At 35.0% G+C, this 27,984-nt stretch overlaps 1 protein-coding gene and 3 gene segments (V, D, J or C); all 4 read right to left on the bottom strand.

The window, feature by feature from the left end:
• LOC106700343 overlaps positions 1 to 27,984 on the bottom strand; it is a 245,212-nt gene that overhangs the window by 206,030 nt on the left and 11,198 nt on the right. The gene's annotated exons all lie outside the window — the stretch shown is intronic.
• LOC102230561 lies at positions 6,443 to 6,989 on the bottom strand. The segment is given in 2 exon segments: positions 6,443 to 6,775; positions 6,870 to 6,989. Coding segments are annotated over 2 exon segments (348 nt in total).
• Positions 11,910 to 12,466, bottom strand: LOC102230293. The segment is given in 2 exon segments: positions 11,910 to 12,292; positions 12,387 to 12,466. Coding segments are annotated over 2 exon segments (348 nt in total).
• On the bottom strand, positions 15,343 to 15,851 carry LOC102230031. The segment is given in 2 exon segments: positions 15,343 to 15,675; positions 15,789 to 15,851. Coding segments are annotated over 2 exon segments (348 nt in total).

The following is a 27,984-nucleotide window of genomic DNA, read 5'->3' on the forward strand; positions in this document are numbered from 1 at the left end:
ACATGAAGCTTTTCAGACTAATGTCACCTGGATTGAAATACATTTTAAATGCCACTCTAGGAACTTTATATACAACTTCAGAATCAGAAGGAGCTTTAATTGTCAAGTTTAACTAATAAATGTTAAAATACTAGTATATAAAAACAGCTTTAAAAAAAGGGGTTTTTGCAAATATTCACAAATATTGTGTTCTTTTTGTTTCTATAAATAGAAAGATCACAATAAGAAGGTTTTCAAATTCATGAAATTAGAAATGGTCCTAGAGCTCAAATACACAAAATTTTTTTTAAAAAGCACAGTTAGAGCCCCTACTCTGGTGGTTTGATATGACCTGTTCAGGTTCTGCTGGTTTTTGCACAGCTTTGCTGCTTGTTTACATCCCTGTGGGTCTCTTGCACAGAAATACACAGCAGAGTCTTCAGGCTGCATATTCTGTCCATTTAGAATCACTGTTTTTCTAGAAGCGTCTAAGTTGATACTGAATTTGCTCCGAAGTGAATCTTTGTAGCTAGAACCTCCTGCGTTTTTCCACCTAATCCACTCCAGTCCTTTCCCAGCAGGCTGTCTGATCCAGTGTGTTGTATAGCTGCTCATAGAATAAGAGACTTGACAGCTGATGGTCAGATGTTGACCTGGCTGCATAGTCACAGAGGCTGGCTAGATCAGCTGTTCACATTTCACACCTGCAGAGAAACACATCGAAACTGAATATTCAGAAAAAAATATTCAGTTTAGTGTCATGCTGAAAATATTTCTGTCTCAGTGAGACTCACAGCATCCAGCCGCCAGCAGCAGCAGAGCGACAAAGAACATGTTGGTGTTGAAGGTATATCAGGGAGTTTCCCTTCTTCTGCAGCTGATCAAGACCAAGTCTATAAACCTGAACACTGTATTTGCATAATGATAATCAGCCAATGAGTGTATTGGTTAATTATGACTGGTTAATATTTCTGTCCTTGTAGCTGACATGAAGTGCCAATAATGCATTGTTTGGGAAATATTTGACTTATTATCATCCTCATTCTTTTGTTAGTTGTTTGCCTTCTGAGTATTATGAGAGATTAGGACACTAATCTAAATTGTGACAAATTGGCCAATCAGAGTTTCCAACAACCAAAGCTGCACATTTTCTTCATTCAAGCTCATTGCATCTGTCTTAAATAATGAACAGCTCTTTTTTTTCATTATTATTAAAATCGTGTTATTATTTCAGTATTTAAAAGAAATGTGTCTTCCCAATATAGAAAGGAAAAGTAGTTTGAGTATTTATCAGCATCACTGAGCCACATGCAGGGAAACTCTCAAGAACAACAAAGAGACTTTAAGAGAGTGATCTGCTTTATTTTATGTGCAGAACTACAATTGTATTCTTACATAATGTTTTTAGCTATTGACATTTATTTTGACATTGAAAAACATATTAAGAAAAATCTGTGTATTTTTAAAGAGAAAACATTAAGAGATATCAAACATTGTAAAGATAGGAATACTTTAAATTGATGCCTGTATTTAATTTTTAATCTAATCTAAAATATTAATGCAAAATCTTTTTCTAATGGATTTAAATCTTCTGAATAGTCCCATAGTTATTTCTTCTGTGTGAAACTATTAGTATATCTAAATGTGTTGGTTGTGATTAAGAAAACTGGTGTTATGCTTCCTCTGGTGGCTTCTTGTTAAAATTATTAATTCACAGAGGAGTTTTTGTTCAGTGTTTCTGCTTTTTGTGTCACTGTGGCTCTCGAGCGCAGTAATAAACAGCAGAATCTCCAGCTGTCAGGCTGTTCATCTGCAGATACACCTGACTTCTGCTGTTGTCTCTGGAGACGGTGAACCGGCCTTTTACTGAGTCAGAGTAGTAGATGTAGCCGCTGCTTTCGCTAATATAAGCGATCCACTCGAGTCCTTTTCCAGCTGCCTGTCTGATCCAAGCTATTCTAGGAGTGCTACTAAACCCAGAATATGTGCAGGTCAGTCTGTGAGATTCTCCAGGACTTTTAACCACTGATTCAGACTCAGTCAGTGTTTGACCTTCAGTACCTGCAGAAAAACAGAACAATTAAAATTGTCTTGCCACCATTTCTTTACATCAATCATGAACCTTTATTTCTTACCACTCCATTTTAAGGATGAAATAATGAAGACAAGGAAAACCTGATGTCTAATCATTGTAGAAGCCATTTGTCTCTGTTCCTATTGTGTTCACCACTAATTCACTGCTGCTCTTAAACTAACAGACATGGAAAAGTGGAGCAGACAGAATTTGTATTGACTCCTCCTCCTGAGGAAGAAACGCAAATCATCTGATCAAAAAAAGCAAAATTGGATGATTATTTCAGATAATTTTCAGACATTTTGGGTTTTGAAGACATTTTTAAATAATTTGATGTTGATTCCTGTTTTACCAAAACAGATAAAGCTTTACAGCAGATTTAACTTATTTCAACACGAACTGTAAAATTAAGTTATTTTGAAATCATAAATCAACAATGAAACTTTAATACAAATTCTTTCAAGAATTACATTTAATATGATCTTTGTACATTTTTCAACATTTTTGTAGATATGTTTCACTTTTGCATCGCCACATGATATTCTGTGCAGAACTTTTTGTTACTTTTTGTAATGTTTCTGTGCCTTTTTTAAACACGTTTTTTTGCGTACTAAACATGTTTGTCTCCTTTTTTTCCTTGTGTTACACATGAAGTGAGTTAAAGTTGGAAATTAAATCACTGATTAAATTTCAGATAGATTTGGGAACAGTAAAGGTGTTGGTATATTTTGGAAAAGAACAATTTTAAAACCCTCTATGGCATGGCGTTGCCCTCAGGCAACAAACCACATAGCTGTACCTCACATTGCTCCTTTATTTTATTTTTTGGGGGGCATGATTTTTGACATATTTTTGTCCAAAAAATAGTTCTTTTATGAATATAGTTTTTGTTTGATTTGTATTTCATTTCTCATAATCAGTGTAGACAATCTTGGTGTTCTAGACCAATGTTACCCTGAGGCAACAAACCCAAATCTGGTTCCAGGAGGTGTCAGAGTCCGATTTTATGATTGACATGTAATTAGGGACCACCAAGCTCCCAAAGAAAGCAGGAAAATATTTCTTCCCCACAAAAATAAAAAGTCATGCCATAGAGGGTTAACATAAATGGGGGTTTTTTAGTGCTTAGAATAAGATGCATATATCCTCTGTATGTTCTATGTTTTCAGTCCTGCTTGTGTTTATTAAAACAAATGAGAAGAATATAATATTTGTATTATATCATTTTTGATGACAAAAAATAATTTTTTTAGCAGACTGAATGTTTCTGACAAACCTCTTAGTAGAAGTTGAAACACGCTATTTATATAAAATTATGTTTTAAGTCAATGTCACCTTGAACGTTACATTATAAATATAACAGTTTAAATTTTCTGAATCAAAATCAGCTTCATTCACCAACTCTGTGCACACAATGGAGGAATTTGACTTTTATTCAATTTAAATATAAACTCTATATTTTTTGTTGTGAGGATCTATTTCTGCAATGTTTTTACAAAAGAGCAAAACAAGGTTGAGAAAGTTTCCAAATATTAAAAATGAACTCAAAGCTCCTCCTTTGGTGGTTTGATATAATCTATTTATGTTCTGAGGGGTTTTTGTTCAGCTCTGCAGCTGGTTTGTGTCACTGTGACTCTCTGGCACAGTAATACACAGCAGAGTCTTCAGGCTGCATATTCTGTCCATTCAGAGTCACTGTGTTACTGGAAGTATCTAAGTCTATACTGAATTTGTTCCGCAGTGAATCTTTGTAGTTAGAACCTCCAGTGTATTTCCACCCAATCCACTCCAGTCCTTTTCCAGCAGGCTGTCTGATCCAAGCTGTTCCATAGCCCAGAGAATAAGAGACCTGACAGCTGATGGTCAGACGTTGACCTGGCTGCACAGTCTCAGAGGCTGGCTGTCAGCTGTTCAGACTTTATATCTGTAGAGAAACACATTAAAAATGTATCGTTACCAACAATGAATTTAATTTAGTGTCATCATGCTGTAAATGTTTCTGTCTCAGTGAGACTCACTGGATGCAGCAGCCAGCAGCAGCAGCAGAGCTACAGAGAACATGTTGGTGTTGAAGATGATCTGATGGGAGTTTCTCCTCCTCTGCAGCTGACAGCATCAGATCAAGACTTTATAACATGATTCTTTTCATTTGCATAACACCAAACCAGCCCCATCAGAATCACATGATAAAAATACTTTTAATGTGCTGTGGACCAGTATTAAGAAATAGTATGTTTCCAGTTATATTGTCCTTAAATTAATTCTGTGATTTAATTATTTGAAACTGAGAATTAATGTAGAAAATTTATATATATATAAACATCTTGAGCAAATTAAGTCTTTATATAATGCATTATAATGTTATGGTTGATTCATTCTTTTGTCAGAGTAGAACGATCATATAAAAATCAATTATTATTTTTAAGATATTGACTTGTTCATGTTAGAATTCATTATGCATTTTTTTTATCTACACATCATCAGAATTCTGCAAACAGACTCAAACATTTACATTCACTGTTAGCAGTCATTCTGTAATAGTTCCCTGAGAAGTACATCTCAATTAAAACCTTCTGCCATCATTTTAAAGATTAAAAGCCTTATTTGTTACTTGAATCAGATAAACCCATTTAGTTCTTTTTCCCCATGTTGTTGACCTGGTTTACAAAACTGCAAGTAAACAAGAACGCAAATTTGTGCAAGAAAATATGAGAGCTGCATCCACGTTTTACAGCACATGACTGGAAATAATGACTCCATACTCTTATCTCTGGCATCTAATCATAACATAAGTAAAGCTGCCAGAGAGGTGAGTGTGACAGTCATATATGAAAAGTGGTGTTAGGGCTCCACCTGTGGTGGCTTCTTGTTAAAACTATTAATTCACAGAGGAGTTTTTGTTCAGTGTTTTTGCTTTCTGTGTCACTGTGGCTCTTCGAGCGCAGTAATAAACAGCAGAATCTCCAGCTGTCAGGCTGTTCATCTGCAGATACACCTGACTTCTGCTGTTGTCTCTGGAGATGGTGAACCGGCCTCTCACTGAGTCAGAGTAGTACATGCTGCTGCTGTCATACCAGATAAAAGCAATCCATTCCAATCCTTTTCCAGTTGCCTGTCTGATCCAAGCTATGGCAGGACTGCCAAGCCCAGAATATGTGCAGGTCAGTCTGTGAGATTCTCCAGGCCTTTTAACCACTGATTCAGACTCAGTCAGTGTTTGACCATCAGTACCTGCAGAAAAACAGAACAATTAAATTATTTTGCCACCATCTCTTTACATCAATCATGAATTTCTTAAAAAAAAAAAAAAGAATCTTTTTTTTCTTACCGCTCCAGTTTAAGGACAAGATAATAACAGCAAGGAGAACCTTAAATCTAATCATTGTGGAAGCCATGTGTCTCTGTTCATACTGTGTTCACCACTAATTCACCAATGCTCTTAAACTAACAAACATGTAAAAGAGGAGCAGACAGTATTTGCAGTGACTTCTCCTCCTGGTGAAAAACACAAATAATTTATCAATATAAACAAAGATGGACGATTGCTTTAGGACAATTATTTTAGATTATTTTCAAACATTTTGATATTTGAATTCATTTTCAAATAATTTTATATGGATTCCTGTTTTACCAAAACATATAAAGCTTTACATCAGTTTCACTTTTGTGTTGTTACGTGATGTTCTGTGCAGAACTTTTTCTTACTTTTAGAAATGTTTCTGTTCTTTTATTAAACACAATTTTTGCCTACTAAATATGTTTGTCTGTTTTTTCCCTTATGTTACACATTAGGTATGCTAGAGTTCGAATTTAAATCAATGATGTATTTCAGATATATCCTGGAACTGTAAAGGTGTTGGTACAGTTCAGAAAGAACTATTTTATCAAGATTGAGAGGTTTAGAGTCTACAATAAGGTGCATGTGTCCTCTCCATATGTTTTTTTTTATTTTCAGTCCTGCTTGTGTTGATTTAACTGAATTCTAAGAATATAATATTTGTATTATATCATTGTTGATGACAAAAAAGATTTTTTTAGCAAACTGAATGTTTCTGACAAACCGCTTAGTGGAAGTTGAAACACATTATTTATATAAAATCATGTTTTAAGTCAATGTCACCTTGAATACATTATAACTATTTCAATTTTCTGAATCAGATTCAGCTTCATTCACCAACTCTATACACACAAATGAGGCATTTTACTTTTGTTTACTTTAATTAAACATATAAAAAATGAGACAAAAACTATATTTTTGTTGTAAGGATGTATTTCTGCAATGTTTTTACAAAAGAGCAAAACAAGGTTGACAAAGTTACCAAATATTAAAAATGATTTTAAAGCTCCTCCTTTGGTGGTTTGATATAATCTGTTTATGTTCTGAGGGGTTTTTGTTCAGCTCTGCAGCTGGTTTGTGTCACTGTGGCTCTCTGGCACAGTAATACACAGCAGAGTCTTCAGGCTGCATATTCTGTCCATTCAGAGTCACTGTTTTACTGGAAGTGTCTAAGTCGATACTGAATTTGTTCCGCAGTGAATCTTTGTAGCCAGAATCTCCAGTGTATTTCCATCCAATCCACTCTAGTCCTTTCCCAGCAGGCTGTCTGATCCAGTGTGTTGCATAGCTGCTCATAGAATAAGAGACCTGACAGCTGATGGTCAGACGTTGACCTGGCTGCACAGTCTCAGAGGCTGGTTGTGTCAGCTGTTCACACTTTATATCTGTAGAGAAACACATTAAAAATGTATTGTTACCAACAATGAATTTAATTTAGTGTCATCATGCTGTAAATGATTCTGTCTCAGTGAGACTCACTGGATGCAGCAGCCAGCAGCAGCAGCAGAGCTACAGAGAACATGTTGGTGTTGAAGATGATCTGATGGGAGTTTCTCCTCCTCTGCAGCTGACAGCATCAGATCAAGACTTTATAACATGATTCTTTTCATTTGCATATCACCAAACCAGCCCCACCAGAATCACATGATAAAAATCATTTTTATGTGCTGTGGACCAGAATTTTGAAATAGTATGTTTCTATTTATATTGTCCTTAAATTTAGTCTGTGATTTAATTATTCATTCTTTTATCAGAGCGGAACGGTCTTATAGGAATCACTAATTGTTTTTAAAATAATGACTTTTGTGCATGTTTGAATTCATTGTGTGTTTTTTTCTACACATCGTCAAAATTCTGCAAACAGATTCAAAATTCTGCAAACAGATTTACATTCACTGTTAGCAGTCATTCAGTAATAATTCCCTGAGAATACTGGAATTAAAAGCTTCTGCCATAATTTCAGAGATTAAAAGCTTTATTTGTTACTTGTTAGAATCAGATAAATCTACTTAGTCCTTTTCCTCCATGTTGTTGACCTGGTTCACAAAACAGTAAGTAAACAAGGACACAGATTTCTTGCAAGAAAATATAAGAGCTGCATCCACGTTTTACATCACATGACTGGAAAGAATGACTCCATACTCGTATCTGTAGCAACTAATCATAACATAGATAAAGCTACTAGAGAGCTGAGAGTGACAGTCATGTCAGAAAAGTGGTGTTAGGGCTCTCCCTGTGGTGGCTTCTTGTTAAAACTATTCATGATTACAAGAGTTTTTGTTCAGTGTTTCTGCTTTCTTTGTCACTGTGACTTTCGACCGCAATAATAAATAGAAGAATCCTCAGATATCAGGCTGTTCATCTGCAGATACACCTGACTTATGATGTTCTCTCTGGAGATGGTGAACCGGGTTTTCAGTGAGTCAGAGTGGCTGGTGCCACTACCACTGCTGATATAAACAATCCACTGCAAACCTTTTCCAGCTGCCTGCCTGATCCAAGCGTTAGTATAATGAGCACTATAACAAAAAGAATATGTGCAGGTCAGTCTATGTGATTCTCCAGGCCTTTTAACCACTGATTCTGACTCAGTCAGTGTTTGACCATCAGTTCCTGCATAAAAGAACAGATAACTGATTGTCTTTCCACCATCTATTTACGTTAATCACAAATTGACGTAAACCGCCCCAGTTTAAGGACAAGATGATAAAGGCAATGACAACCTTAAATCTAATCATTGTAGAAGCCATTTGTCTATGTTAAAACTGCCACTAATTCACTGCTGTTCTTAAACTAACAGACATGTAAAAGTGGAGCAGTCAGTATTTGCATTGACTCCTCCTCTTGAAGAAGAAACCAGATCCATTTGATAAATGCAAACAAGATTTGGGGGAAATTTAAGGCTTAAGGCAGATTTTACAAATTTCTATATCAACTGTGATATTATTACGTTATTTCTAAAACATAACTTAACTAATAAAATTGGAACAGAAATTAATGTAAATTTTATTTTTGTAAATATTTTTTTTTGACCTGTTATGTAATTTGCATTTATGAATGTTTTTGTGGAAGGATCAAACGAGATATTTTTAGTTGAACCACTTGTTGATGAAAACCTGGAGAAATCAAGAATGGCTGCATGAAAAGTTTCATTTATTCATTTGAAGTGTCAATGATCCCTGAGCCTCTAAATCTCACATCAGTATGTATTTGTGGAAGAAGCAAACAAGATATTTTAAGTTGAACCACATGATGAAAATCTGAAGAAACAGGAAATCATAAACTATAACATGAACTGTTTTTAACAGAGTGCATAACTATTGTATTGTCACCTTTTGTTTTGTTTTAACCTATAAATTTCTAACATAACTAACAACATAAGAAATAGCATAGAATTATTAGGTAAATTGGTTTGAAAGGGTTTGTTTACAGAATCAAAGTGGAAGTAGGTTTGTAAAAGAAAGCAACGTGAATGGCCCATCTGACCTGAATGGTTTTGTGTTTCCTTCCAAAACATGTTTGTCTTTGTTGCTTTGTTTTACACAATAAAATTAGATGAGTAAAAGTTAGAAATAAAATCAAGAATGGCTGTATGAAAAGTTTCATTCATTCATTTGAAGTGTCAATGATCCCGGAGCTTCTAAATCTCAAGTCAGTCCTTCAGATTCTTGTAGAGTTTTCAAGCAGTGGTTCATATGTTCAGAAAATGAGTAGTTATTACTAAAAGGTATTATTTTAATAGGACATTTTTAAACTGAAAATAAGTATTTAGCTGTGAATGTAAAATTTCTGTTGTTTGCAGTTTAGCAATAGAGGATTGTATAGTTTAGAACGTTCTGGTAAATCATTTGACATATCTTTATGTAATACATCTTACCTAAATATTGCTAAAAAGCAATTTACTGATATACTTACCTATTTGCTGCACCTTGCAAGTTATATTGAATTTTATGTCATTTTTTAAGCAAATTTAATATGCCTCTGAAGGTCTTTCAAGATTTGAAAAATATATCAAACAGTGTGATGTGAATATATTTCAAACACAACTCTGTTGTAATTTTGACAAATAAAGTAAATAATTTAGGATAGTTGTATTGTGCTTGCTTAGTACAGGACTGTGTGGAATGACTCCATTTAATAACAATAACAACAAAAGAACCTGTAAAGGGAGAAAGACAGTCAGGTAAGAATAGTGTTGTTAGGGCTCCCCCTGTGGTGGTTTCTTGTTAAAACTATTCATGATTACATGAGTTTTTGTTCAGCATTTGTGTTTTCTGTGTCACTGTGGCTCTCGAGCGCAGTAATAAACAGCAGAATCTCCAGATGTCAGGCTGTTCATCTGCAGATACACCTGACTTCTTCTGTTGTCTCTGGAAACGGTAAAACGGCCTTTTACTGAGTCAGAGTAGGAGATTCCACCACTGCTGTACAAGATATAAGAGATCCACTCCAGTCCTTTTCCAGTTGCCTGTCTGATCCAAGCTATGTCAGTATTGCCAAGTCCAGAATATGTGCAGGTCAGTCTGTGAGATTCTCCAGGCCTTTTAACCACTGATTCTGACTCAGTCAGTGTTTGACCATCAGTACCTGCAGAAAAACAGAACAATTAAATTATTTTGCCACCATCTCTTTACATCAATCATGAATTTGGTTAAAAACATATTTTTTTCTTACCACTCCAGTTTAAGGACAAGATGATAAAAGCAATGACAACCTCAAATCTAATCATTGTAGAAGCCATTTGTCTTTGCTCATATTGTGTTTGCCACTAATTCACTGCTTCTCTTAAACTAACACACATGTAAAAGTTAAGCAGTCAGCATTTGCATTGACTCCTCCTCCTGCTGGAATAGAAACATAAATCATTAACATTTATCAACAAAAAGCAAAGTTAGACGACTATTTCAGATTATTTTCAAACACTTTGATATTTGAATTCATTTTTAAACAATTTGATGTAGACTCATGTTTTAACAAAATAAATAAAGCTTTACATCAGTTCCCACTTGTTTCTACACAAACTGTCATTTTAATATAACTGTCATAAGTTATATTAAAATTATAAATTACCAATGAAAATTGAACACACTTTGTTTAAGGAATGACATTTAATATGATCTTCGTGCATTTTAAACTTTTTTTGTGGATTTGTTTCACTCTTGTATTGTCACACGATGTTCTGTGTACAGTCATGGCCAAAAGTATTGAGAATGACGCAAATATTATATTTTCACATGATCCGCTGCCCTCTGGTTTTCATGTGTGTATGTCAGATGTTGTCATCACATACAGAAATACAATTGCAATCATATTATGAGTAACAAAAGCTTTTAATGACAGTTAGAATGAGTTAATGCAGCAAGTCAATATTTGCAGTGTTGACCCCTCTTCTTCAGGACCTCTGCAATTCTCCCTGGCATGCTCTCAATCAATTTCTGGACCAAATCCTGACTGATAGCAGTCCATTCTTGCACAATCAATGCTTGCATTTTGTCAGAATTCCTAGGTTTTCGTTTGTCCACCCGTCTCTTGATGATTGACCACAAGTTTTTAATGGGATTAAGATCAGGGGAGTTTCCAGGCCATGGACCCAAAATCTCCATGTTTTGTTCCCTGAGCCAGTTAGATATCACCTTTGCTTTATGGCAAGGTGCTCCATCATGCTGGAAAAGGCATTGTTCATCATCAAACTGCTCTTGGACAGTTGGGAGAAGTTGCTCTCGGAGGACATTCTGGTACCATTCTTTATTCATGGCTGTGTTTTTAGGTAAGACTGTGAGAGAGCCGACTCCCTTGGCTGAGAAGCAACCCCACACATGAATGGTTTCAGGATGCTTTACAGTTGGCATGAGACAAGACTGGTGGTAGCGCTCACCTCGTCTTTTCCGAACAAGCTGTTTTTCAGATGTCCCAAACAATCGGAAAGGGGATTCATCAGAGAAAATGACTTTACCCCAGTCCTCAGCAGTCCACTCCCTGTACCTTTGGCAGAATATCAGTCTGTCCCTGATGTTTTTCCTGGAGAGAAGTGGCTTCTTTGCTGCCCTCCTTGAGACCAGGCCTTGCTCCAAGAGTCTTTGTATATTTTATGTCTTCAGTCCTGCTTGTCCTGATTAAACCAAATAAGAAGAAAATAATATTTGTATTATGTTATTGTTGGTGACAAAAAAATATATTCTTCAGCAAACTCAGTGTTTCTGACAGACCTCTTAGTGGAAGTTGAAACACATTATTTCTAGAAACTCATGTTTTAAGAAAATGTCACCTTTTACTTAAAACATGATTTTTGAATACATTATAAATGTAACAGTTTAAATTTTCTGAATCAGAAACAGCTTCATTCACCAACTCTGTGCATACAAATGAGGATTTTGACTTTTGTTTATTTTAAACAATAAACAATAAAAACAAAAAGAGGAGACAAAAACTATATTTTTGTTGTAATGATCTATTTCGGCAATGTTTTTACAAAAAAGCAAAACAAGGTTGACAAAGTTTCCAAATATTGAAAATGAACTCAAAGCTCCTCCTTTGGTGGTTTGATATAATCTGTTTATGTTCTGAGGGGTTTTTGTTCAGCTCTGCAGCTGGTTTGTGTCACTGTGGCTCTCTGGCACAGTAATACACAGCAGAGTCTTCAGGCTGCATATTCTGTCCATTCAGAGTCACTGTGTTACTGGAAGTGTCTAAGTCGATACTGAATTTGTTCCGAAGTGAATCTTTGTAGTATGAACCTCCAGTATATTTCCACCCAATCCACTCCAGTCCTTTCCCAGCAGGCTGTCTGATCCAAGCTGTTGCATAGCTGCTCATAGAATAAGAGACCTGACAGCTGATGGTCAGACGTTGACCTGGCTGCACAGTCTCAGAGGCTGGCTGGGTCAGCTGTTCACACTTCACACCTGTGGAGAAACAAATTAAAACTGTATCGTTACCAAAAATGAATTTAATTTACTGTCATCATGCTGTAAATGTTTCTGTCTCAGTGAGACTCACTGGATGCAGCAGCCAGCAGCAGCAGCAGAGCTACAGAGAACATGTTGGTGTTGAAGATGATCTGATGGGAGTTTCTCCTCCTCTGCAGCTGACAGCATCCGATCAAGACTTTATAACATGATTCTTTTCATTTGCATAACACCAAACCAGCCCCACCAGAATCACATGATAAAAATACTTTTAATGTGCTGTAGACCAGTATTAAGAAATAGTATGTTTCCAATTATATTGTCCTTAAATTAATTCTGTGATTTAATTAATTGAAAATGAGAATCTCTGTAAAGTTTAAATATATAAACATCCAGAGCAAATTAAGTCTTTGAATAACGTATTTTAATATTATGGTTGATTAATTATTTTGTCAGGTTGGAACAATCATACAAAAATCACTAATAATTTTTAAAATAATGATTTTTGTGCATGTTTGTATTCAATATGTTTTTTTTTTCTTATCTACACTTTGTCAAAATTAGGCAAACAGACTCAAACATTTATTCAGTCATTAAAAAATATTTCCATGAGAAGTACATTTCAATTAAAACTTTAATTTTTACTTGTTAAAATAAGAAAAATCTATTTACTCCTTTTCGCCCCATGTTGTCTGACCTGGTTTACAAAACAATAGATAGACTAGAACAAAGATTTGTTGCAAGAAAATATGACAGCTGCATCCACGTTTTACATCACATGACTGGAAAGAATGTCTCCATACTCTTATCTGTAGCAACTAATTATAACATAAGTAAAGCTACTAGATAGGTGAGTGTGAGATTCATCTCAGAAAAGTGGTGTTAGGGCTCCCCCTGTGGTGGTTTCTTGTTAAAACTATTCATGATTACAGGAGTTTTTGTTCAGCGTTTCTGCTTTTTGTGTCACTGTGTATAACCGAGCGCAATAATAAACAGCAGAATCTCCAGCTGTCAGGCTGTTCATCTGCAGATACACCTGACTTCTGCTGTTGTCTCTGGAGATGGTGAACCGGCCTCTCACTGAGTCAGAGTAGTACGTGCCGCTGCTTTCACCCCAGATAAAAGCAATCCATTCCAGTCCTTTTCCTGTTGCCTGTCTGATCCACGCTGTAGCATAATTACCAACAAATCCAGAATATGTGCAGGTCAGTCTGTGAGATTCTCCAGGCTTTTTAACCACTGATTCTGACTCAGTCAGTGTTTGACCATCATTACCTGCAGATAAACAGATAATTATTGATTGTCTCACCACTATCTCTTTTCATCAATTATAATGTTGGCTAAAAACATCTCTGTTCTTACCACTCCAGTTTGCAGACAAGATAATTAGAGCAAGGAGAACCTTAGATCTAATCATTGTAGAAGCCATGTGACTCTGTTCAAACTCCGTTCGCCACTAATTCACTGCTTCTCTTAAACTAACAGACATGTAAAAGTTAAGCAGTCAGCATTTGCATTGACTCCTCCTCCTGGTGGAATAGAAACATAAATCATCTGATCAACAAAAGCAATGTTAGACGATTATTTCAGATTGTTTTCAAACACTTTGATATTTAAATTCATTTATAAATAATTATATGTGGACGCCAAAACAAATAAAGCTTTACCTCCACTTGTTTTTACACAAACTGTCATTTTAATATAACTGTCATAAGTTATATTAAAATATAACTGTCATAAGTTATATTGAAATCATAAATTAACAATGAAACTTGAACACAGTTTGTTTAAGGAATTACATTTAACATGATCTTTGTACATTTGAAACATTTTTTGTGGATGTGTTTCACTCTTGTATTGCCACATGATGCCACAGAACCCTGCATTTTATTAAACACAATGTTTGCTTACTAAACATGTTTGTCTCTTTTTTCCTTGGGTTAAACATTAACCAGGTGAGTTAGAGTTAAAGATTAAATAAATGATGGATTCCACATACAGTACAGACCAAAAGTTTGGACACACCTCCTAATTCAATGGGTTTTCTTTATTTTCATGACTATTTATAAGGCAATAAATCCCACTTATTAACCTGACAGGGCACCTATGAAGTGAAAACCATGTCACCTCTTGAAGCTCATCAAGAAAATGCAGAGTGTGTGCAAAGCAGTAATCACAGCAAAAGGTTGCTACTTTGAAGAAACTAGAATATAAGGGGTATTTTCAGTTGTTTTACACTTTTTTGTTTAGTGCATATTTCCACATGTGTTATTCATAGTTTTGATGCCTTCAGTGTGAATCTACAATGTCAATAGTCATGAAAATAAAGGAAACTCATTGAATTAAAAGGTGTGTCCAAACTTTTGGTCTGTACTGTATATCAGTAAAGGTGTTGGTAAAAGTTAGGAAAAACTATTTTAACAACATTGAGGGTTTTTAGAGGTTAGAATAAGATGCATGTATACTGTATATTTTATGTCTTCAGTCCTGCTTCTGCTGATTAAACCAAATAAGAAGAATATAATATTTGTATTATATTATTGTTGATGGAAAAAAACTTTTTTTAGCAAACTGAATGTCTCTGACAAACCTCTTAGTGGAAGTTGAAACATATTATTTATATAAAATTATGTTTTAAATCAATGTCACCTTGAACGTTGAATTATAAATATAACAGTTTAAATTTTCTTTATGACCTGTCCAGGGTGAACCCCGCCTCTCACCGGGAACGTAGCTGGAGATAAGCACCAGCAACCATCCAGACCCCATTAGGGACAAGAGTGAACAGAAAATGGATGGATTTTCTTAATCAGAATCAACTTGATTCACCAACTCTGTGCACACAAATGAGGAATCTGACTTTTGTTTATTTTAATTAAACATATAAAAAAAACTTAGACACAATCTATATTTTTGTTGTAATTATCTATTTCTGTAATGTTTTTACAAAAGAGTAAAATAAAATTGACAAAGTTTCCAAATATTAAAAATGAACTCAAAGCTCCTCCTTTGGTGGTTTGATATAATCTGTTTATGTTCTGAGGGGTTTTTGTTCAGCTCTGCAGCTGGTTTGTGTCACTGTGGCTCTCTGGCACAGTAATACACAGCAGAGTCTTCAGGCTGCATATTCTGTCCATTCAGAGTCACTGTTTTACTGGAAGTGTCTAAGTCGATACTGAATTTGTTCTGCAGTGAATCTTTGTAGTATGAATCTCCAGTGTATTTCATCCCAATCCACTCCAGTCCTTTCCCAGCAGGCTGTCTGATCCAAGCAGTATAGTAGCTGCCCAGAGAATAAGAGACCTGACAGCTGATGGTCAGACGCTGACCTGGCTGCACAGTCTCAGAGGCTGGCTGGGTCAGCTGTTCACACTTTATACCTGTGGAGAAAAATATTTAATTCAGAATTAGTGCAAAATATTTAATAATTTACATTTATTAAATATTTAACAGTGTAATGTGATCAAGCTGTAAATGTTTCAGTGAAACTCACAGGATGCAGCAGCCAGCAGTAACAGCAGAGCTACAGTGAACATGTTGGTGCTGAAAGTGATGGGAGTTTCTCTTCTTCTGCTGCTGACAGAATCAGATCAAGTTTATAAACCAGAACTGTTCATTTGCATAATGATAAATAGTTACCTAGTGCTTTTTCTTCTTTCTACTCTTTCACACAGGATTGAGGGACAGTATGCTGGAATTAGCAAGGCTGACATTAAATTATTTTTGCTATTGCAGGAGAAACATAAACAATAGCCTGTTACTTTTGTTGACTCTTTGTGAAAACTAGTTATGCTGCTCCTGTTCTTCCACTAGTTTTTGAGGAAAATAACAAAGATGTAACATCTATCTGAATGGATAGATGCTACTTATATTATTAATTGAGTTTTCATTTTTCATATAAAAACAATGACTCAATGATGTATTGGCAGGAAGACTAAAAGGAAGTAAGATGATGCTTTAAAATATATTTAGATCTGTAAATATATTTATTGTCTACAATATCTATAAAAGTATGTTTCTTTATTTGTTCTCCTTTTTCAGAGGTAGCATGATTCTGTTCATGTTTAGGTTGTCCAAACAGCCTATTCAGGAAACTGAACTCATGTTTTGTACTATTAATGCTGCACAAGCATTAATTTAAACATACAAAAAAAAATCCTTTTTACTTCACTTTTTAAGATGTTTTATTTTTACTAAAATCCCCTTTTTGAGAGAACAAGGTTTATGTCCAGTGTTGTCATCATCACAAAATATGAAGTCAAAACTTTAAATGAACTTATTCAACTACTGCTTGGTTTGTTGCTGAAATAAAGGTAGGATTAAATCTTACCACAGTGGATCCAGTGTAGGAACATAAACATGTTAAGCAGCAGATATTATAATCTGTGTAGAAATTCTGGGAAGAACTAAAACAATTATAGTGTATTTCTTTTGACAGCAAAAAACTTTCAATGTTGTTGATAATTCTTTTAGTTAAATGACAGCTAAAATAAAAGGCTTTATACTATTTAATAACACATTGATTTTTAATGTTAGAGTGTAGAAAATGTATCTTTCAAGCAGTTCATTTTTTACCTCAGAAGTTTGGGAAAGAAAAACAGCCAAAAACAGTGAATTTCTTTGCTGATGCAGGCCCAATAATTCAGTGGTCTTATGGTTCCCCTTTCGGTGATTTGTGTGATGCAACTAAGGAGTTTTGTTCAACATTTCTGCTTTCTGTGTCATAGTGGCTCTCGAGCGCAATAATATACACCAGAATCTCCAGCTGTCAGGCTGTTCATCTGCAGATACACCTGACTTCTGCTGTTGTCCCTGGAGATGATGAACCGGCCTTTTACTGAGTCAGAGTAGTAGATGCTGTTAGTGCCAGAGCTGATATAAGAGATCCATTCCAGTCCTTTTCCAGGCGCCTGTCTGATCCAAGCTATGTCAGTATAGCTAAGCCCAGAATATGTGCAGGTCAGTCTGTGAGATTCTCCAGGCCTTTTAACCACTGATTCTGACTCAGTCAGTGTTTGACCATCAGTACCTGCAGAAAAAACAGATAATTATTGATTCTCTCACCACCATTTCTTTTCGTGAATCATGAACCTTTTTTTTTTCTTACCAAGCCAGTTTAAAGACAAAATACTAAAAGCAAGAACAACCTCAAATCTAATCATTGTAGAAGCCATGTGACTCTGTTCATACTGTGTTCACCAATAACTCACTGCTGCTCTTAAACTAACAGACATGTAAAAGTGGAGCAGTCAGCATTTGCATTGACTCCTCCTGGAATAGAAACAGAAATCATCTGATCAATAAAAGGAGGATTATTTCAGATTATTTTCAAACATTTTTATATTTGAATTCATTTTTAAATAATTTCATGTAGATTTCTGTTTTACCAAAACATATAAAGCTTTACAGCAGGTTTCCCTTGTTTCATATTACGTTAGTTAGAAATCAATAAATCAACAATGAAACTTGAACACAGATTGAGAAATTACATTTAATCTGATCTTTATGCATTTGGAACCTTTTTGTGGACGTTTCACTCTTGTATTGGCACATGATGTTCTGTGTAGAACCCTGCATTTTATTAAACACACTATTTGCTTACTAAACATTTTTGTCTCATTTGTTCCTTGTGTTAAACATTTTGTGACATTTCAGGTGAGTTAGAATTAGAGATTAAATAAATGATGGATTCCATATAGATCAGTAAAGGTATTGGTATAAGTTAAGAAGAACTATTTTAACAACATTGAGGGTTTTTAGAGTTTAGAATAAGATGCATGTATCTTTTGTATATTTTATGTCTTCAGTCCTGCTTGTGCTGATTAAACCAAATAAGAAAAATAAAATATTTGTATTATATCATCGTTGATGATAAAAAACAAATATTTTTTTAGCCAACTGAATGTTTCTGACAAACCTCTTTGTGTTGTCCTTAAGACATTCCTATAAATAAGTAAGTTCATAAGGTTGAATAAATAATTCTAAAAGTATTTCATTGTAATTAAAATGATTGCAAGTTGTTTAGACAAACAATTTATGCTTTATATAAGTTTTAATAAAGAATGCTTTATCGGTAAATTCTACTTCCGGTTCCGGTTACCTACTTCCGGTATTCCGTTTTTGCTAAAAACAAAGGTTCACATGCAAGAGGCAGCATGGAAATGTTATCCGATGCCATCCACTCTGAATTATCATGCAGGAACGCCGTAAGTTACATCATATGTTAGTTTATACTGTTTAGTTGGATGTTATTGTTGATTTTCCTGTAATGTTATTTTAGCGAACTTGAACCACTTAATTTGGGCATATATCTCTCTACATGTTGAGATAGAGTATATTTTCTGTCATTTCAGTTTTCACCACATGTTCATGAAGACAATTAAACAAGCTGCAACTGAACTCCAGGGTCTTCATTTGTGGTTTAACTCGGTGTCACCAACAGCTACGTTGAAAACACTACACTCTTAGAAGAAGTTGAAACACATTATTTATATAAAATCATGATTTAAGTAAATGTCACCTTGAATACATTACAAAAATAACAGTGTCAATTTTCTGAATCAGATTCAGCTTCATTCACCAACTCTATACACACAAATGAGGCATTTTACTTTTGTTTATTTTAATTCAACATATAAAAAGATGAGAAAAAAACTTAGATTTTTGTTGTGATGCTCTATTTCTGCTATATTTTTACGAAGAGCGAAACAAGGTTGACAAAGTTTCCAAATATTAAAAATGAACTCAAAGCTCCTCCTTTGGTGGTTTGATATAATCTGTTCATGTTCTGAGGAGTTTTTGTTCAGCTCTGCAGCTGGTTTGTGTCACTGTGACTCTGGCACAGTAATACACAGCAGAGTCTTCAGGCTGCATATTCTGTCCATTCAGAGTCACTGTTTTACTGGAAGTGTCTAAGTCTATACTGAATTTGTTCTGCAGTGAATCTTTGTAGAATGAATTTCCAGTGTATTTCATCCCAATCCACTCCAGTCCTTTCCCAGCAGGCTGTCTGATCCAAACTGTCCAGTAGCTGCTCATAGAATAAGAGACCTGACAGCTGATGGTCAGATGTTGACCTGGCTGCACAGTCTCAGAGGCTGGTTGTGTCAGCTGTTCACACTTTATACCTGTAGAGAAACACATTAAAACTGTATCGTTACCAACAATGAATTTAATTTACTGTCATCATGCTGTAAATGATTCTGTCTCAGTGAGACTCACTGGATGCAGCAGCCAGCAGCAGCAGCAGAGCTACAGAGAACATGTTGGTGTTGAAGATGATCTGATGGGAGTTTCTCCTCCTCTGCAGCTGACAGCATCAGATCAAGACTTTATAACATGATTCTTTTCATTTGCATAACACCAAACCAGCCCCACCAGAATCACATGATAAAAATACTTGTTATGTGCTGTAGACTAGTATTAAGAAATAGTATGTTTCCAATTATATTGTCCTTAAAGTAATTCTGTGATTTAATTATTTGAAAATGAGAATCTCTGTGTAAAGTTTAAATATATAAACATCCAGAGCAAATTAAGTCTTTGAAAAATGTATTTTAATATTAAGTTCATTCATTCTTTTGTCAGGTTCAACAATCATATAAAAATCACTAATAATTTTTTAAATAATGATTTTTGTGCATGTTTGTATTCAATATGTTTTTTTTTTCTTATCTACACTTTGTCAAAATTAGGCAAACAGACTCAAACGTTTATTCAGTAATTCAAAAATAGTTCATTGAGAAGAACAATTAAACACTTCTGCCAGTATTCTGCCATAATTTCAAAGTTTTAAAACTTTACTTTTATTTGTTAAAATCAGATAAATCTATTTACACCTTTTCGCCCCATGTTGTCTGACCTGGTTTACAAAACAATAGGTAAACAAGGACACAGATTTGTTGCAGTAAATTATAGGAGCTGCATCCACTTTTTACAGCACATGATTTGAAAGAATGACTCCATAATCTTATATGTAGCATCTAATCATAACATAAGTAAAACGTCCAGAAAGGTGAGTGTGACAGTCATATCAGAAAAGTGGTGTTAGGGCTCCCCCTGTGGTGGCTCCTTGTTAATACTATTCATGATTACAGGAGTTTTTGTTCAGTGTTTCTGCTTTTTGTGTCACTGTGGCTCTTGAGCGCAGTAATAAACAGCAGAATCTCCAGCTGTCAGGCTGTTCATCTGCAGATACACCTGACTTCTGCTGTTGTCTCTGGAGACGGTGAACCGGCCTCTCACTGAGTCAGAGTAGTAGATGCCACTGCTGTCATACCAGATAACAGCAATCCATTCCAATCCTTTTCCAGCTGCCTGTCTGATCCAAGCTATGTGAGGATTGTAACCAAACTCAGAATATGTGCAGGTCAGTCTGTGAGATTCTCCAGGCCTTTTAACCACTGATTCAGACTCAGTCAGGGTTTGACCATCAGTACCTGCAGAAAAACATATAATTATTGATATTGTTGCCACCATTTCCTTTCATCAATCATGATTTTTTTTTAAAATATTCTTACCACACCAAATTGCAGACAAAATACTAAAGACAAGAACAACCTCAAATCTAATCATTGTAGAAGCCATTTGTTTCTGTTCATACTGTGTTCACCACTAATTCACTGCTGCTCTTAAACTAGCAGACATGTAAAAGTGGAGCCGTCAGCATTTGCATTGACTCCTCCTCCTGAAGAAGAAACAGGATACATTTGATGTGTAAAAACAAAATTTGATGAAAATTTAAGGCCTATTGTAGATTTTACATATTTCTATATTAACTGTCACATTATTACATTGTTTCTAAAACATAACTCAACTAATGAAATTTGAACTGAAATTGTAGTAAATATTTTATTTCTGACCTGTTATGTAATTTGCATTTCTGGATGTAATCGTGGAAGAATCAAACAATACGTTTTCAGTTGAACCACATGTTGCTGAAAATCTGCAGAAACAGTAAATCATAAATTATAGCATGAACTGTTTTAATAGTGTTTAACTCTTCTACTGTCACCTTTTGTTCTGTGCAGTACTGTGTGTATTGTCTTATTAAAAACTCTGTTCATACATTTGACATACAGTATGTTCATGTAATGCATCTTACTTTAATATTGTTGAAAATCAATTTACTGAAATATCTGCTTATTTGTTGCACCCATGCAAAAGTTACATTGACTTTAAGGTAGTTTTTGAAGCAAATTTAACGTACCTCTGAAGGACTTTCAAAATATGATACATATATCAAATAGTGTGATGTGAATTTATTTCAAACACAACTCTGTTTTTAGCCAAATATAGACAAAAAATGAATAACCTTTCTAGAGGTTTCAAATAACTTGTTTATGGGTTTTTATACAGCTATGCATCTGTTTTGTGTCACTGTGACTCTCTGGCACAGTAATACACAGCAGAGTCTTCAGGCTGCATATTCTGTCCATTCAGAGTCACTGTTTTACTGGAAGTGTCTAAGTCGATACTGAATTTGTTCTGCAGTGAATCTTTGTAGAATGAATTTCCAGTGTATTTCATCCCAATCCACTCCAGTCCTTTCCCAGCAGGCTGTCTGATCCAAACTGTCCAGTAGCTGCTCATAGAATAAGAGACCTGACAGCTGATGGTCAGACGTTGACCTGGCTGCACAGTCTCAGAGGCTGGCTGTGTCAGCTGTTCACACTTTATACCTGTAGAGAAACACATTAAAACTGTATCGTTACCAACAATGAATTTAATTTAGTGTCATCATGCTGTAAATGATTCTGTCTCAGTGAGACTCACTGGATGCAGCAGCCAGCAGCAGCAGCAGAGCTACAGAGAACATGTTGGTGTTGAAGATGATCTGATGGGAGTTTCTCCTCCTCTGCAGCTGACAGCATCAGATCAAGACTTTATAACATGATTCTTTTCATTTGCATAACACCAAACCAGCCCCACCAGAATCACATGATAAAAATACTTGTTATGTGCTGTAGACTAGTATTAAGAAATAGTATGTTTCCAGTTATATTGTCCTTAAAGTAATTCTGTGATTTAATTATTTGAAAATGAGAATCTCTGTGTAAAGTTTAAATATATAAACATCCAGAGCAAATTAAGTCTTTGAAAAATGTATTTTAATATTAAGTTCATTCATTCTTTTGTCAGGTTCAACAATCATATAAAAATCACTAATAATTTTTTAAATAATGATTTTTTTGCATGTTTTAATTCATTATGTTTTTTTTTCTTATCTACACTTTGTCAAAATTAGGCAAACAGACTCAAACGTTTATTCAGTAATTCAAAAATAGTTCATTGAGAAGAACAATTAAACACTTCTGCCAGTATTCTGCCATAATTTCAAAGTTTTAAAACTTTACTTTTATTTGTTAAAATCAGATAAATCTATTTACACCTTTTCGCCCCATGTTGTCTGACCTGGTTTACAAAACAATAGGTAAACAAGGACACAGATTTGTTGCAGTAAATTATAGGAGCTGCATCCACTTTTTACAGCACATGATTTGAAAGAATGACTCCATAATCTTATATGTAGCATCTAATCATAACATAAGTAAAACGTCCAGAAAGGTGAGTGTGACAGTCATATCAGAAAAGTGGTGTTAGGGCTCCCCCTGTGGTGGCTTCTTGTTAATACTATTCATGATTACAGGAGTTTTTGTTCAGTGTTTCTGCTTTTTGTGTCACTGTGGCTCTTGAGCGCAGTAATAAACAGCAGAATCTCCAGCTGTCAGGCTGTTCATCTGCAGATACACCTGACTTCTGCTGTTGTCTCTGGAGATGGTGAACCGGCCTCTCACTGAGTCAGAGTAGTACATGCCACTGCTGTCATACCAGATAACAGCAATCCATTCCAATCCTTTTCCAGCTGCCTGTCTGATCCAAGCTATGTGAGGATTGTAACCAAACTCAGAATATGTGCAGGTCAGTCTGTGAGATTCTCCAGGCCTTTTAACCACTGATTCAGACTCAGTCAGGGTTTGACCATCAGTACCTGCAGAAAAACATATAATTATTGATATTGTTGCCACCATTTCCTTTCATCAATCATGATTTTTTTTTAAAATATTCTTACCACACCAAATTGCAGACAAAATACTAAAGACAAGAACAACCTCAAATCTAATCATTGTAGAAGCCATTTGTTTCTGTTCATACTGTGTTCACCACTAATTCACTGCTGCTCTTAAACTAGCAGACATGTAAAAGTGGAGCCGTCAGCATTTGCATTGGCTCCTCCTCCTGAAGAAGAAACAGGATACATTTGATGTGTAAAAACAAAATTTGATGAAAATTTAAGGCCTATTGTAGATTTTACATATTTCTATATTAACTGTCACATTATTACATTGTTTCTAAAACATAACTCAACTAATGAAATTTGAACTGAAATTGTAGTAAATATTTTATTTCTGACCTGTTATGTAATTTGCATTTCTGGATGTAATCGTGGAAGAATCAAACAATACGTTTTCAGTTGAACCACATGTTGCTGAAAATCTGCAGAAACAGTAAATCATAAATTATAGCATGAACTGTTTTAATAGTGTTTAACTCTTCTACTGTCACCTTTTGTTCTGTGCAGTACTGTGTGTATTGTCTTATTAAAAACTCTGTTCATACATTTGACATACAGTATGTTCATGTAATGCATCTTACTTTAATATTGTTGAAAATCAATTTACTGAAATATCTGCTTATTTGTTGCACCCATGCAAAAGTTACATTGACTTTAAGGTAGTTTTTGAAGCAAATTTAACGTACCTCTGAAGGACTTTCAAAATATGATACATATATCAAATAGTGTGATGTGAATTTATTTCAAACACAACTCTGTTTTTAGCCAAATATAGACAAAAAATGAACAACCTTTCTAGAGGTTTCAAATAACTTGTTTATGGGTTTTTATACAGCTATGCATCTGTTTTGTGTCACTGTGACTCTCTGGCACAGTAATACACAGCAGAGTCTTCAGGCTGCATATTCTGTCCATTCAGAGTCACTGTTTTACTGGAAGTGTCTAAGTCGATACTGAATTTGTTCTGCAGTGAATCTTTGTAGAATGAATTTCCAGTGTATTTCATCCCAATCCACTCCAGTCCTTTCCCAGCAGGCTGTCTGATCCAAACTGTCCAGTAGCTGCTCATAGAATAAGAGACCTGACAGCTGATGGTCAGACGTTGACCTGGCTGCACAGTCTCAGAGGCTGGCTGTGTCAGCTGTTCACACTTTATACCTGTAGAGAAACACATTAAAACTGTATCGTTACCAACAATGAATTTAATTTAGTGTCATCATGCTGTAAATGATTCTGTCTCAGTGAGACTCACTGGATGCAGCAGCCAGCAGCAGCAGCAGAGCTACAGAGAACATGTTGGTGTTGAAGATGATCTGATGGGAGTTTCTCCTCCTCTGCAGCTGACAGCATCAGATCAAGACTTTATAACATGATTCTTTTCATTTGCATAACACCAAACCAGCCCCACCAGAATCACATGATAAAAATACTTGTTATGTGCTGTAGACTAGTATTAAGAAATAGTATGTTTCCAGTTATATTGTCCTTAAAGTAATTCTGTGATTTAATTATTTGAAAATGAGAATCTCTGTGTAAAGTTTAAATATATAAACATCCAGAGCAAATTAAGTCTTTGAAAAATGTATTTTAATATTAAGTTCATTCATTCTTTTGTCAGGTTCAACAATCATATAAAAATCACTAATAATTTTTTAAATAATGATTTTTTGCATGTTTTAATTCATTATGTTTTTTTTTCTTATCTACACTTTGTCAAAATTAGGCAAACAGACTCAAACGTTTATTCAGTAATTCAAAAATAGTTCATTGAGAAGAACAATTAAACACTTCTGCCAGTATTCTGCCATAATTTCAAAGTTTTAAAACTTTACTTTTATTTGTTAAAATCAGATAAATCTATTTACACCTTTTCGCCCCATGTTGTCTGACCTGGTTTACAAAACAATAGGTAAACAAGGACACAGATTTGTTGCAGTAAATTATAGGAGCTGCATCCACTTTTTACAGCACATGATTTGAAAGAATGACTCCATAATCTTATATGTAGCATCTAATCATAACATAAGTAAAACGTCCAGAAAGGTGAGTGTGACAGTCATATCAGAAAAGTGGTGTTAGGGCTCCCCCTGTGGTGGCTTCTTGTTAATACTATTCATGATTACAGGAGTTTTTGTTCAGTGTTTCTGCTTTTTGTGTCACTGTGGCTCTTGAGCGCAGTAATAAACAGCAGAATCTCCAGCTGTCAGGCTGTTCATCTGCAGATACACCTGACTTCTGCTGTTGTCTCTGGAAACGGTGAACCGGCCTCTCACTGAGTCAGAGTAGTACATGCCACTGCTGTCATACCAGATAACAGCAATCCATTCCAATCCTTTTCCAGCTGCCTGTCTGATCCAAGCTATGTGAGGATTGTAACCAAACTCAGAATATGTGCAGGTCAGTCTGTGAGATTCTCCAGGCCTTTTAACCACTGATTCAGACTCAGTCAGGGTTTGACCATCAGTACCTGCAGAAAAACATATAATTATTGATATTGTTGCCACCATTTCCTTTCATCAATCATGATTTTTTTTTAAAATATTCTTACCACACCAAATTGCAGACAAAATACTAAAGACAAGAACAACCTCAAATCTAATCATTGTAGAAGCCATTTGTTTCTGTTCATACTGTGTTCACCACTAATTCACTGCTGCTCTTAAACTAGCAGACATGTAAAAGTGGAGCCGTCAGCATTTGCATTGACTCCTCCTCCTGAAGAAGAAACAGGATACATTTGATGTGTAAAAACAAAATTTGATGAAAATTTAAGGCCTATTGTAGATTTTACATATTTCTATATTAACTGTCACATTATTACATTGTTTCTAAAACATAACTCAACTAATGAAATTTGAACTGAAATTGTAGTAAATATTTTATTTCTGACCTGTTATGTAATTTGCATTTCTGGATGTAATCGTGGAAGAATCAAACAATACGTTTTCAGTTGAACCACATGTTGCTGAAAATCTGCAGAAACAGTAAATCATAAATTATAGCATGAGCTGTTTTAATAGTGTTTAACTCTTCTACTGTCACCTTTTGTTCTGTGCAGTACTGTGTGTATTGTCTTATTAAAAACTCTGTTCATACATTTGACATACAGTATGTTCATGTAATGCATCTTACTTTAATATTGTTGAAAATCAATTTACTGAAATATTTGCTTATTTGTTGCACCCATGCAAAAGTTACATTGACTTTAAGGTAGTTTTTGAAGCAAATTTAACGTACCTCTGAAGGACTTTCAAAATATGATACATATATCAAATAGTGTGATGTGAATTTATTTCAAACACAACTCTGTTTTTAGCCAAATATAGACAAAAAATGAACAACCTTTCTAGAGGTTTCAAATAACTTGTTTATGGGTTTTTATACAGCTATGCATCTGTTTTGTGTCACTGTGACTCTCTGGCACAGTAATACACAGCAGAGTCTTCAGGCTGCATATTCTGTCCATTCAGAGTCACTGTTTTACTGGAAGTGTCTAAGTCGATACTGAATTTGTTCCGCAGTGAATCTTTGTAGCCAGAATCTCCAGTGTATTTCCACCCAATCCACTCCAGTCCTTTCCCAGCAGGCTGTCTGATCCAAGCTGTTCAATAGCTGCTCATAGAATAAGAGACCTGACAGCTGATGGTCAGACGTTGACCTGGCTGCACAGTCTCAGAGGCTGGCTGTGTCAACTGTTCACACTTTATACCTGTAGAGAAACACATTAAAACTGTATTGTTACCAACAATGAATTCAATTTATTGTCATTATGCTGTAAATGATTCTGTCTCAGTGAGACTCACTGGATGCAGCAGCCAGCAGCAGCAGCAGAGCTACAGAGAACATGTTGGTGTTGAAGATGATCTGATGGGAGTTTCTCCTCCTCTGCATCTGACAGCATCAGATCAAGACTTTATAACATGATTCTTTTCATTTGCATAACACCAAACCAGCCCCATCAGAATCACATGATAAAAATACTTTTTATATGCTGTGGACTAGCATTGAGAAATGCTGATCAATTTCTCAATGCTGTAATATGTTTCTAATTATATTGTCCTTAAATTAGTTTAGACATTTATTAACTTGAAATTGAGAATTTATATGTAAAGTTTAAATATGTAAACATTCTGGCTAAATTAAGCCTCTAAATGATGTATTTTAATATTATGGTTGATTCATTCTTTTGTCAGAGTAGAACGATCATACAAAATCACTTATCATTTTTAAAATAATGATTTTTGTGCATGTTTGAATTCATTATGTGTTTTTTCTACACATCGTCAAAATTCTGCAAACAGACTCAAACTTTTACATTCACTGTTAGCAGTCATTCAGTAATAGCTCCCTGAGAATACCTCAGTTAAAGACACTTCTGCCATAATTTAAAAGATTTAAAGTCTTATTTGTTACTTGTTAAAGTCAGATAAATCCATTTACCATTTTCCCCCATGTTGTTGGCCTGGTTTACAAAACTGTAAGTAAACAAGATCACAGATTTTTTTGCCAGAAAATATGAGAGCTGCATCCACGTTTTTGAGCTAATTTCTGGAAGAATGACTCCATACTCTTATCTGCAGCATCTAATCATAACATAGATAAAGCTACTTAAGAG

The sequence above is a fragment of the Xiphophorus maculatus genome, chromosome 16 (assembly GCF_002775205.1).
Source record: "Xiphophorus maculatus strain JP 163 A chromosome 16, X_maculatus-5.0-male, whole genome shotgun sequence".
In the NCBI taxonomy this organism is placed as follows: domain Eukaryota; kingdom Metazoa; phylum Chordata; class Actinopteri; order Cyprinodontiformes; family Poeciliidae; genus Xiphophorus; species Xiphophorus maculatus.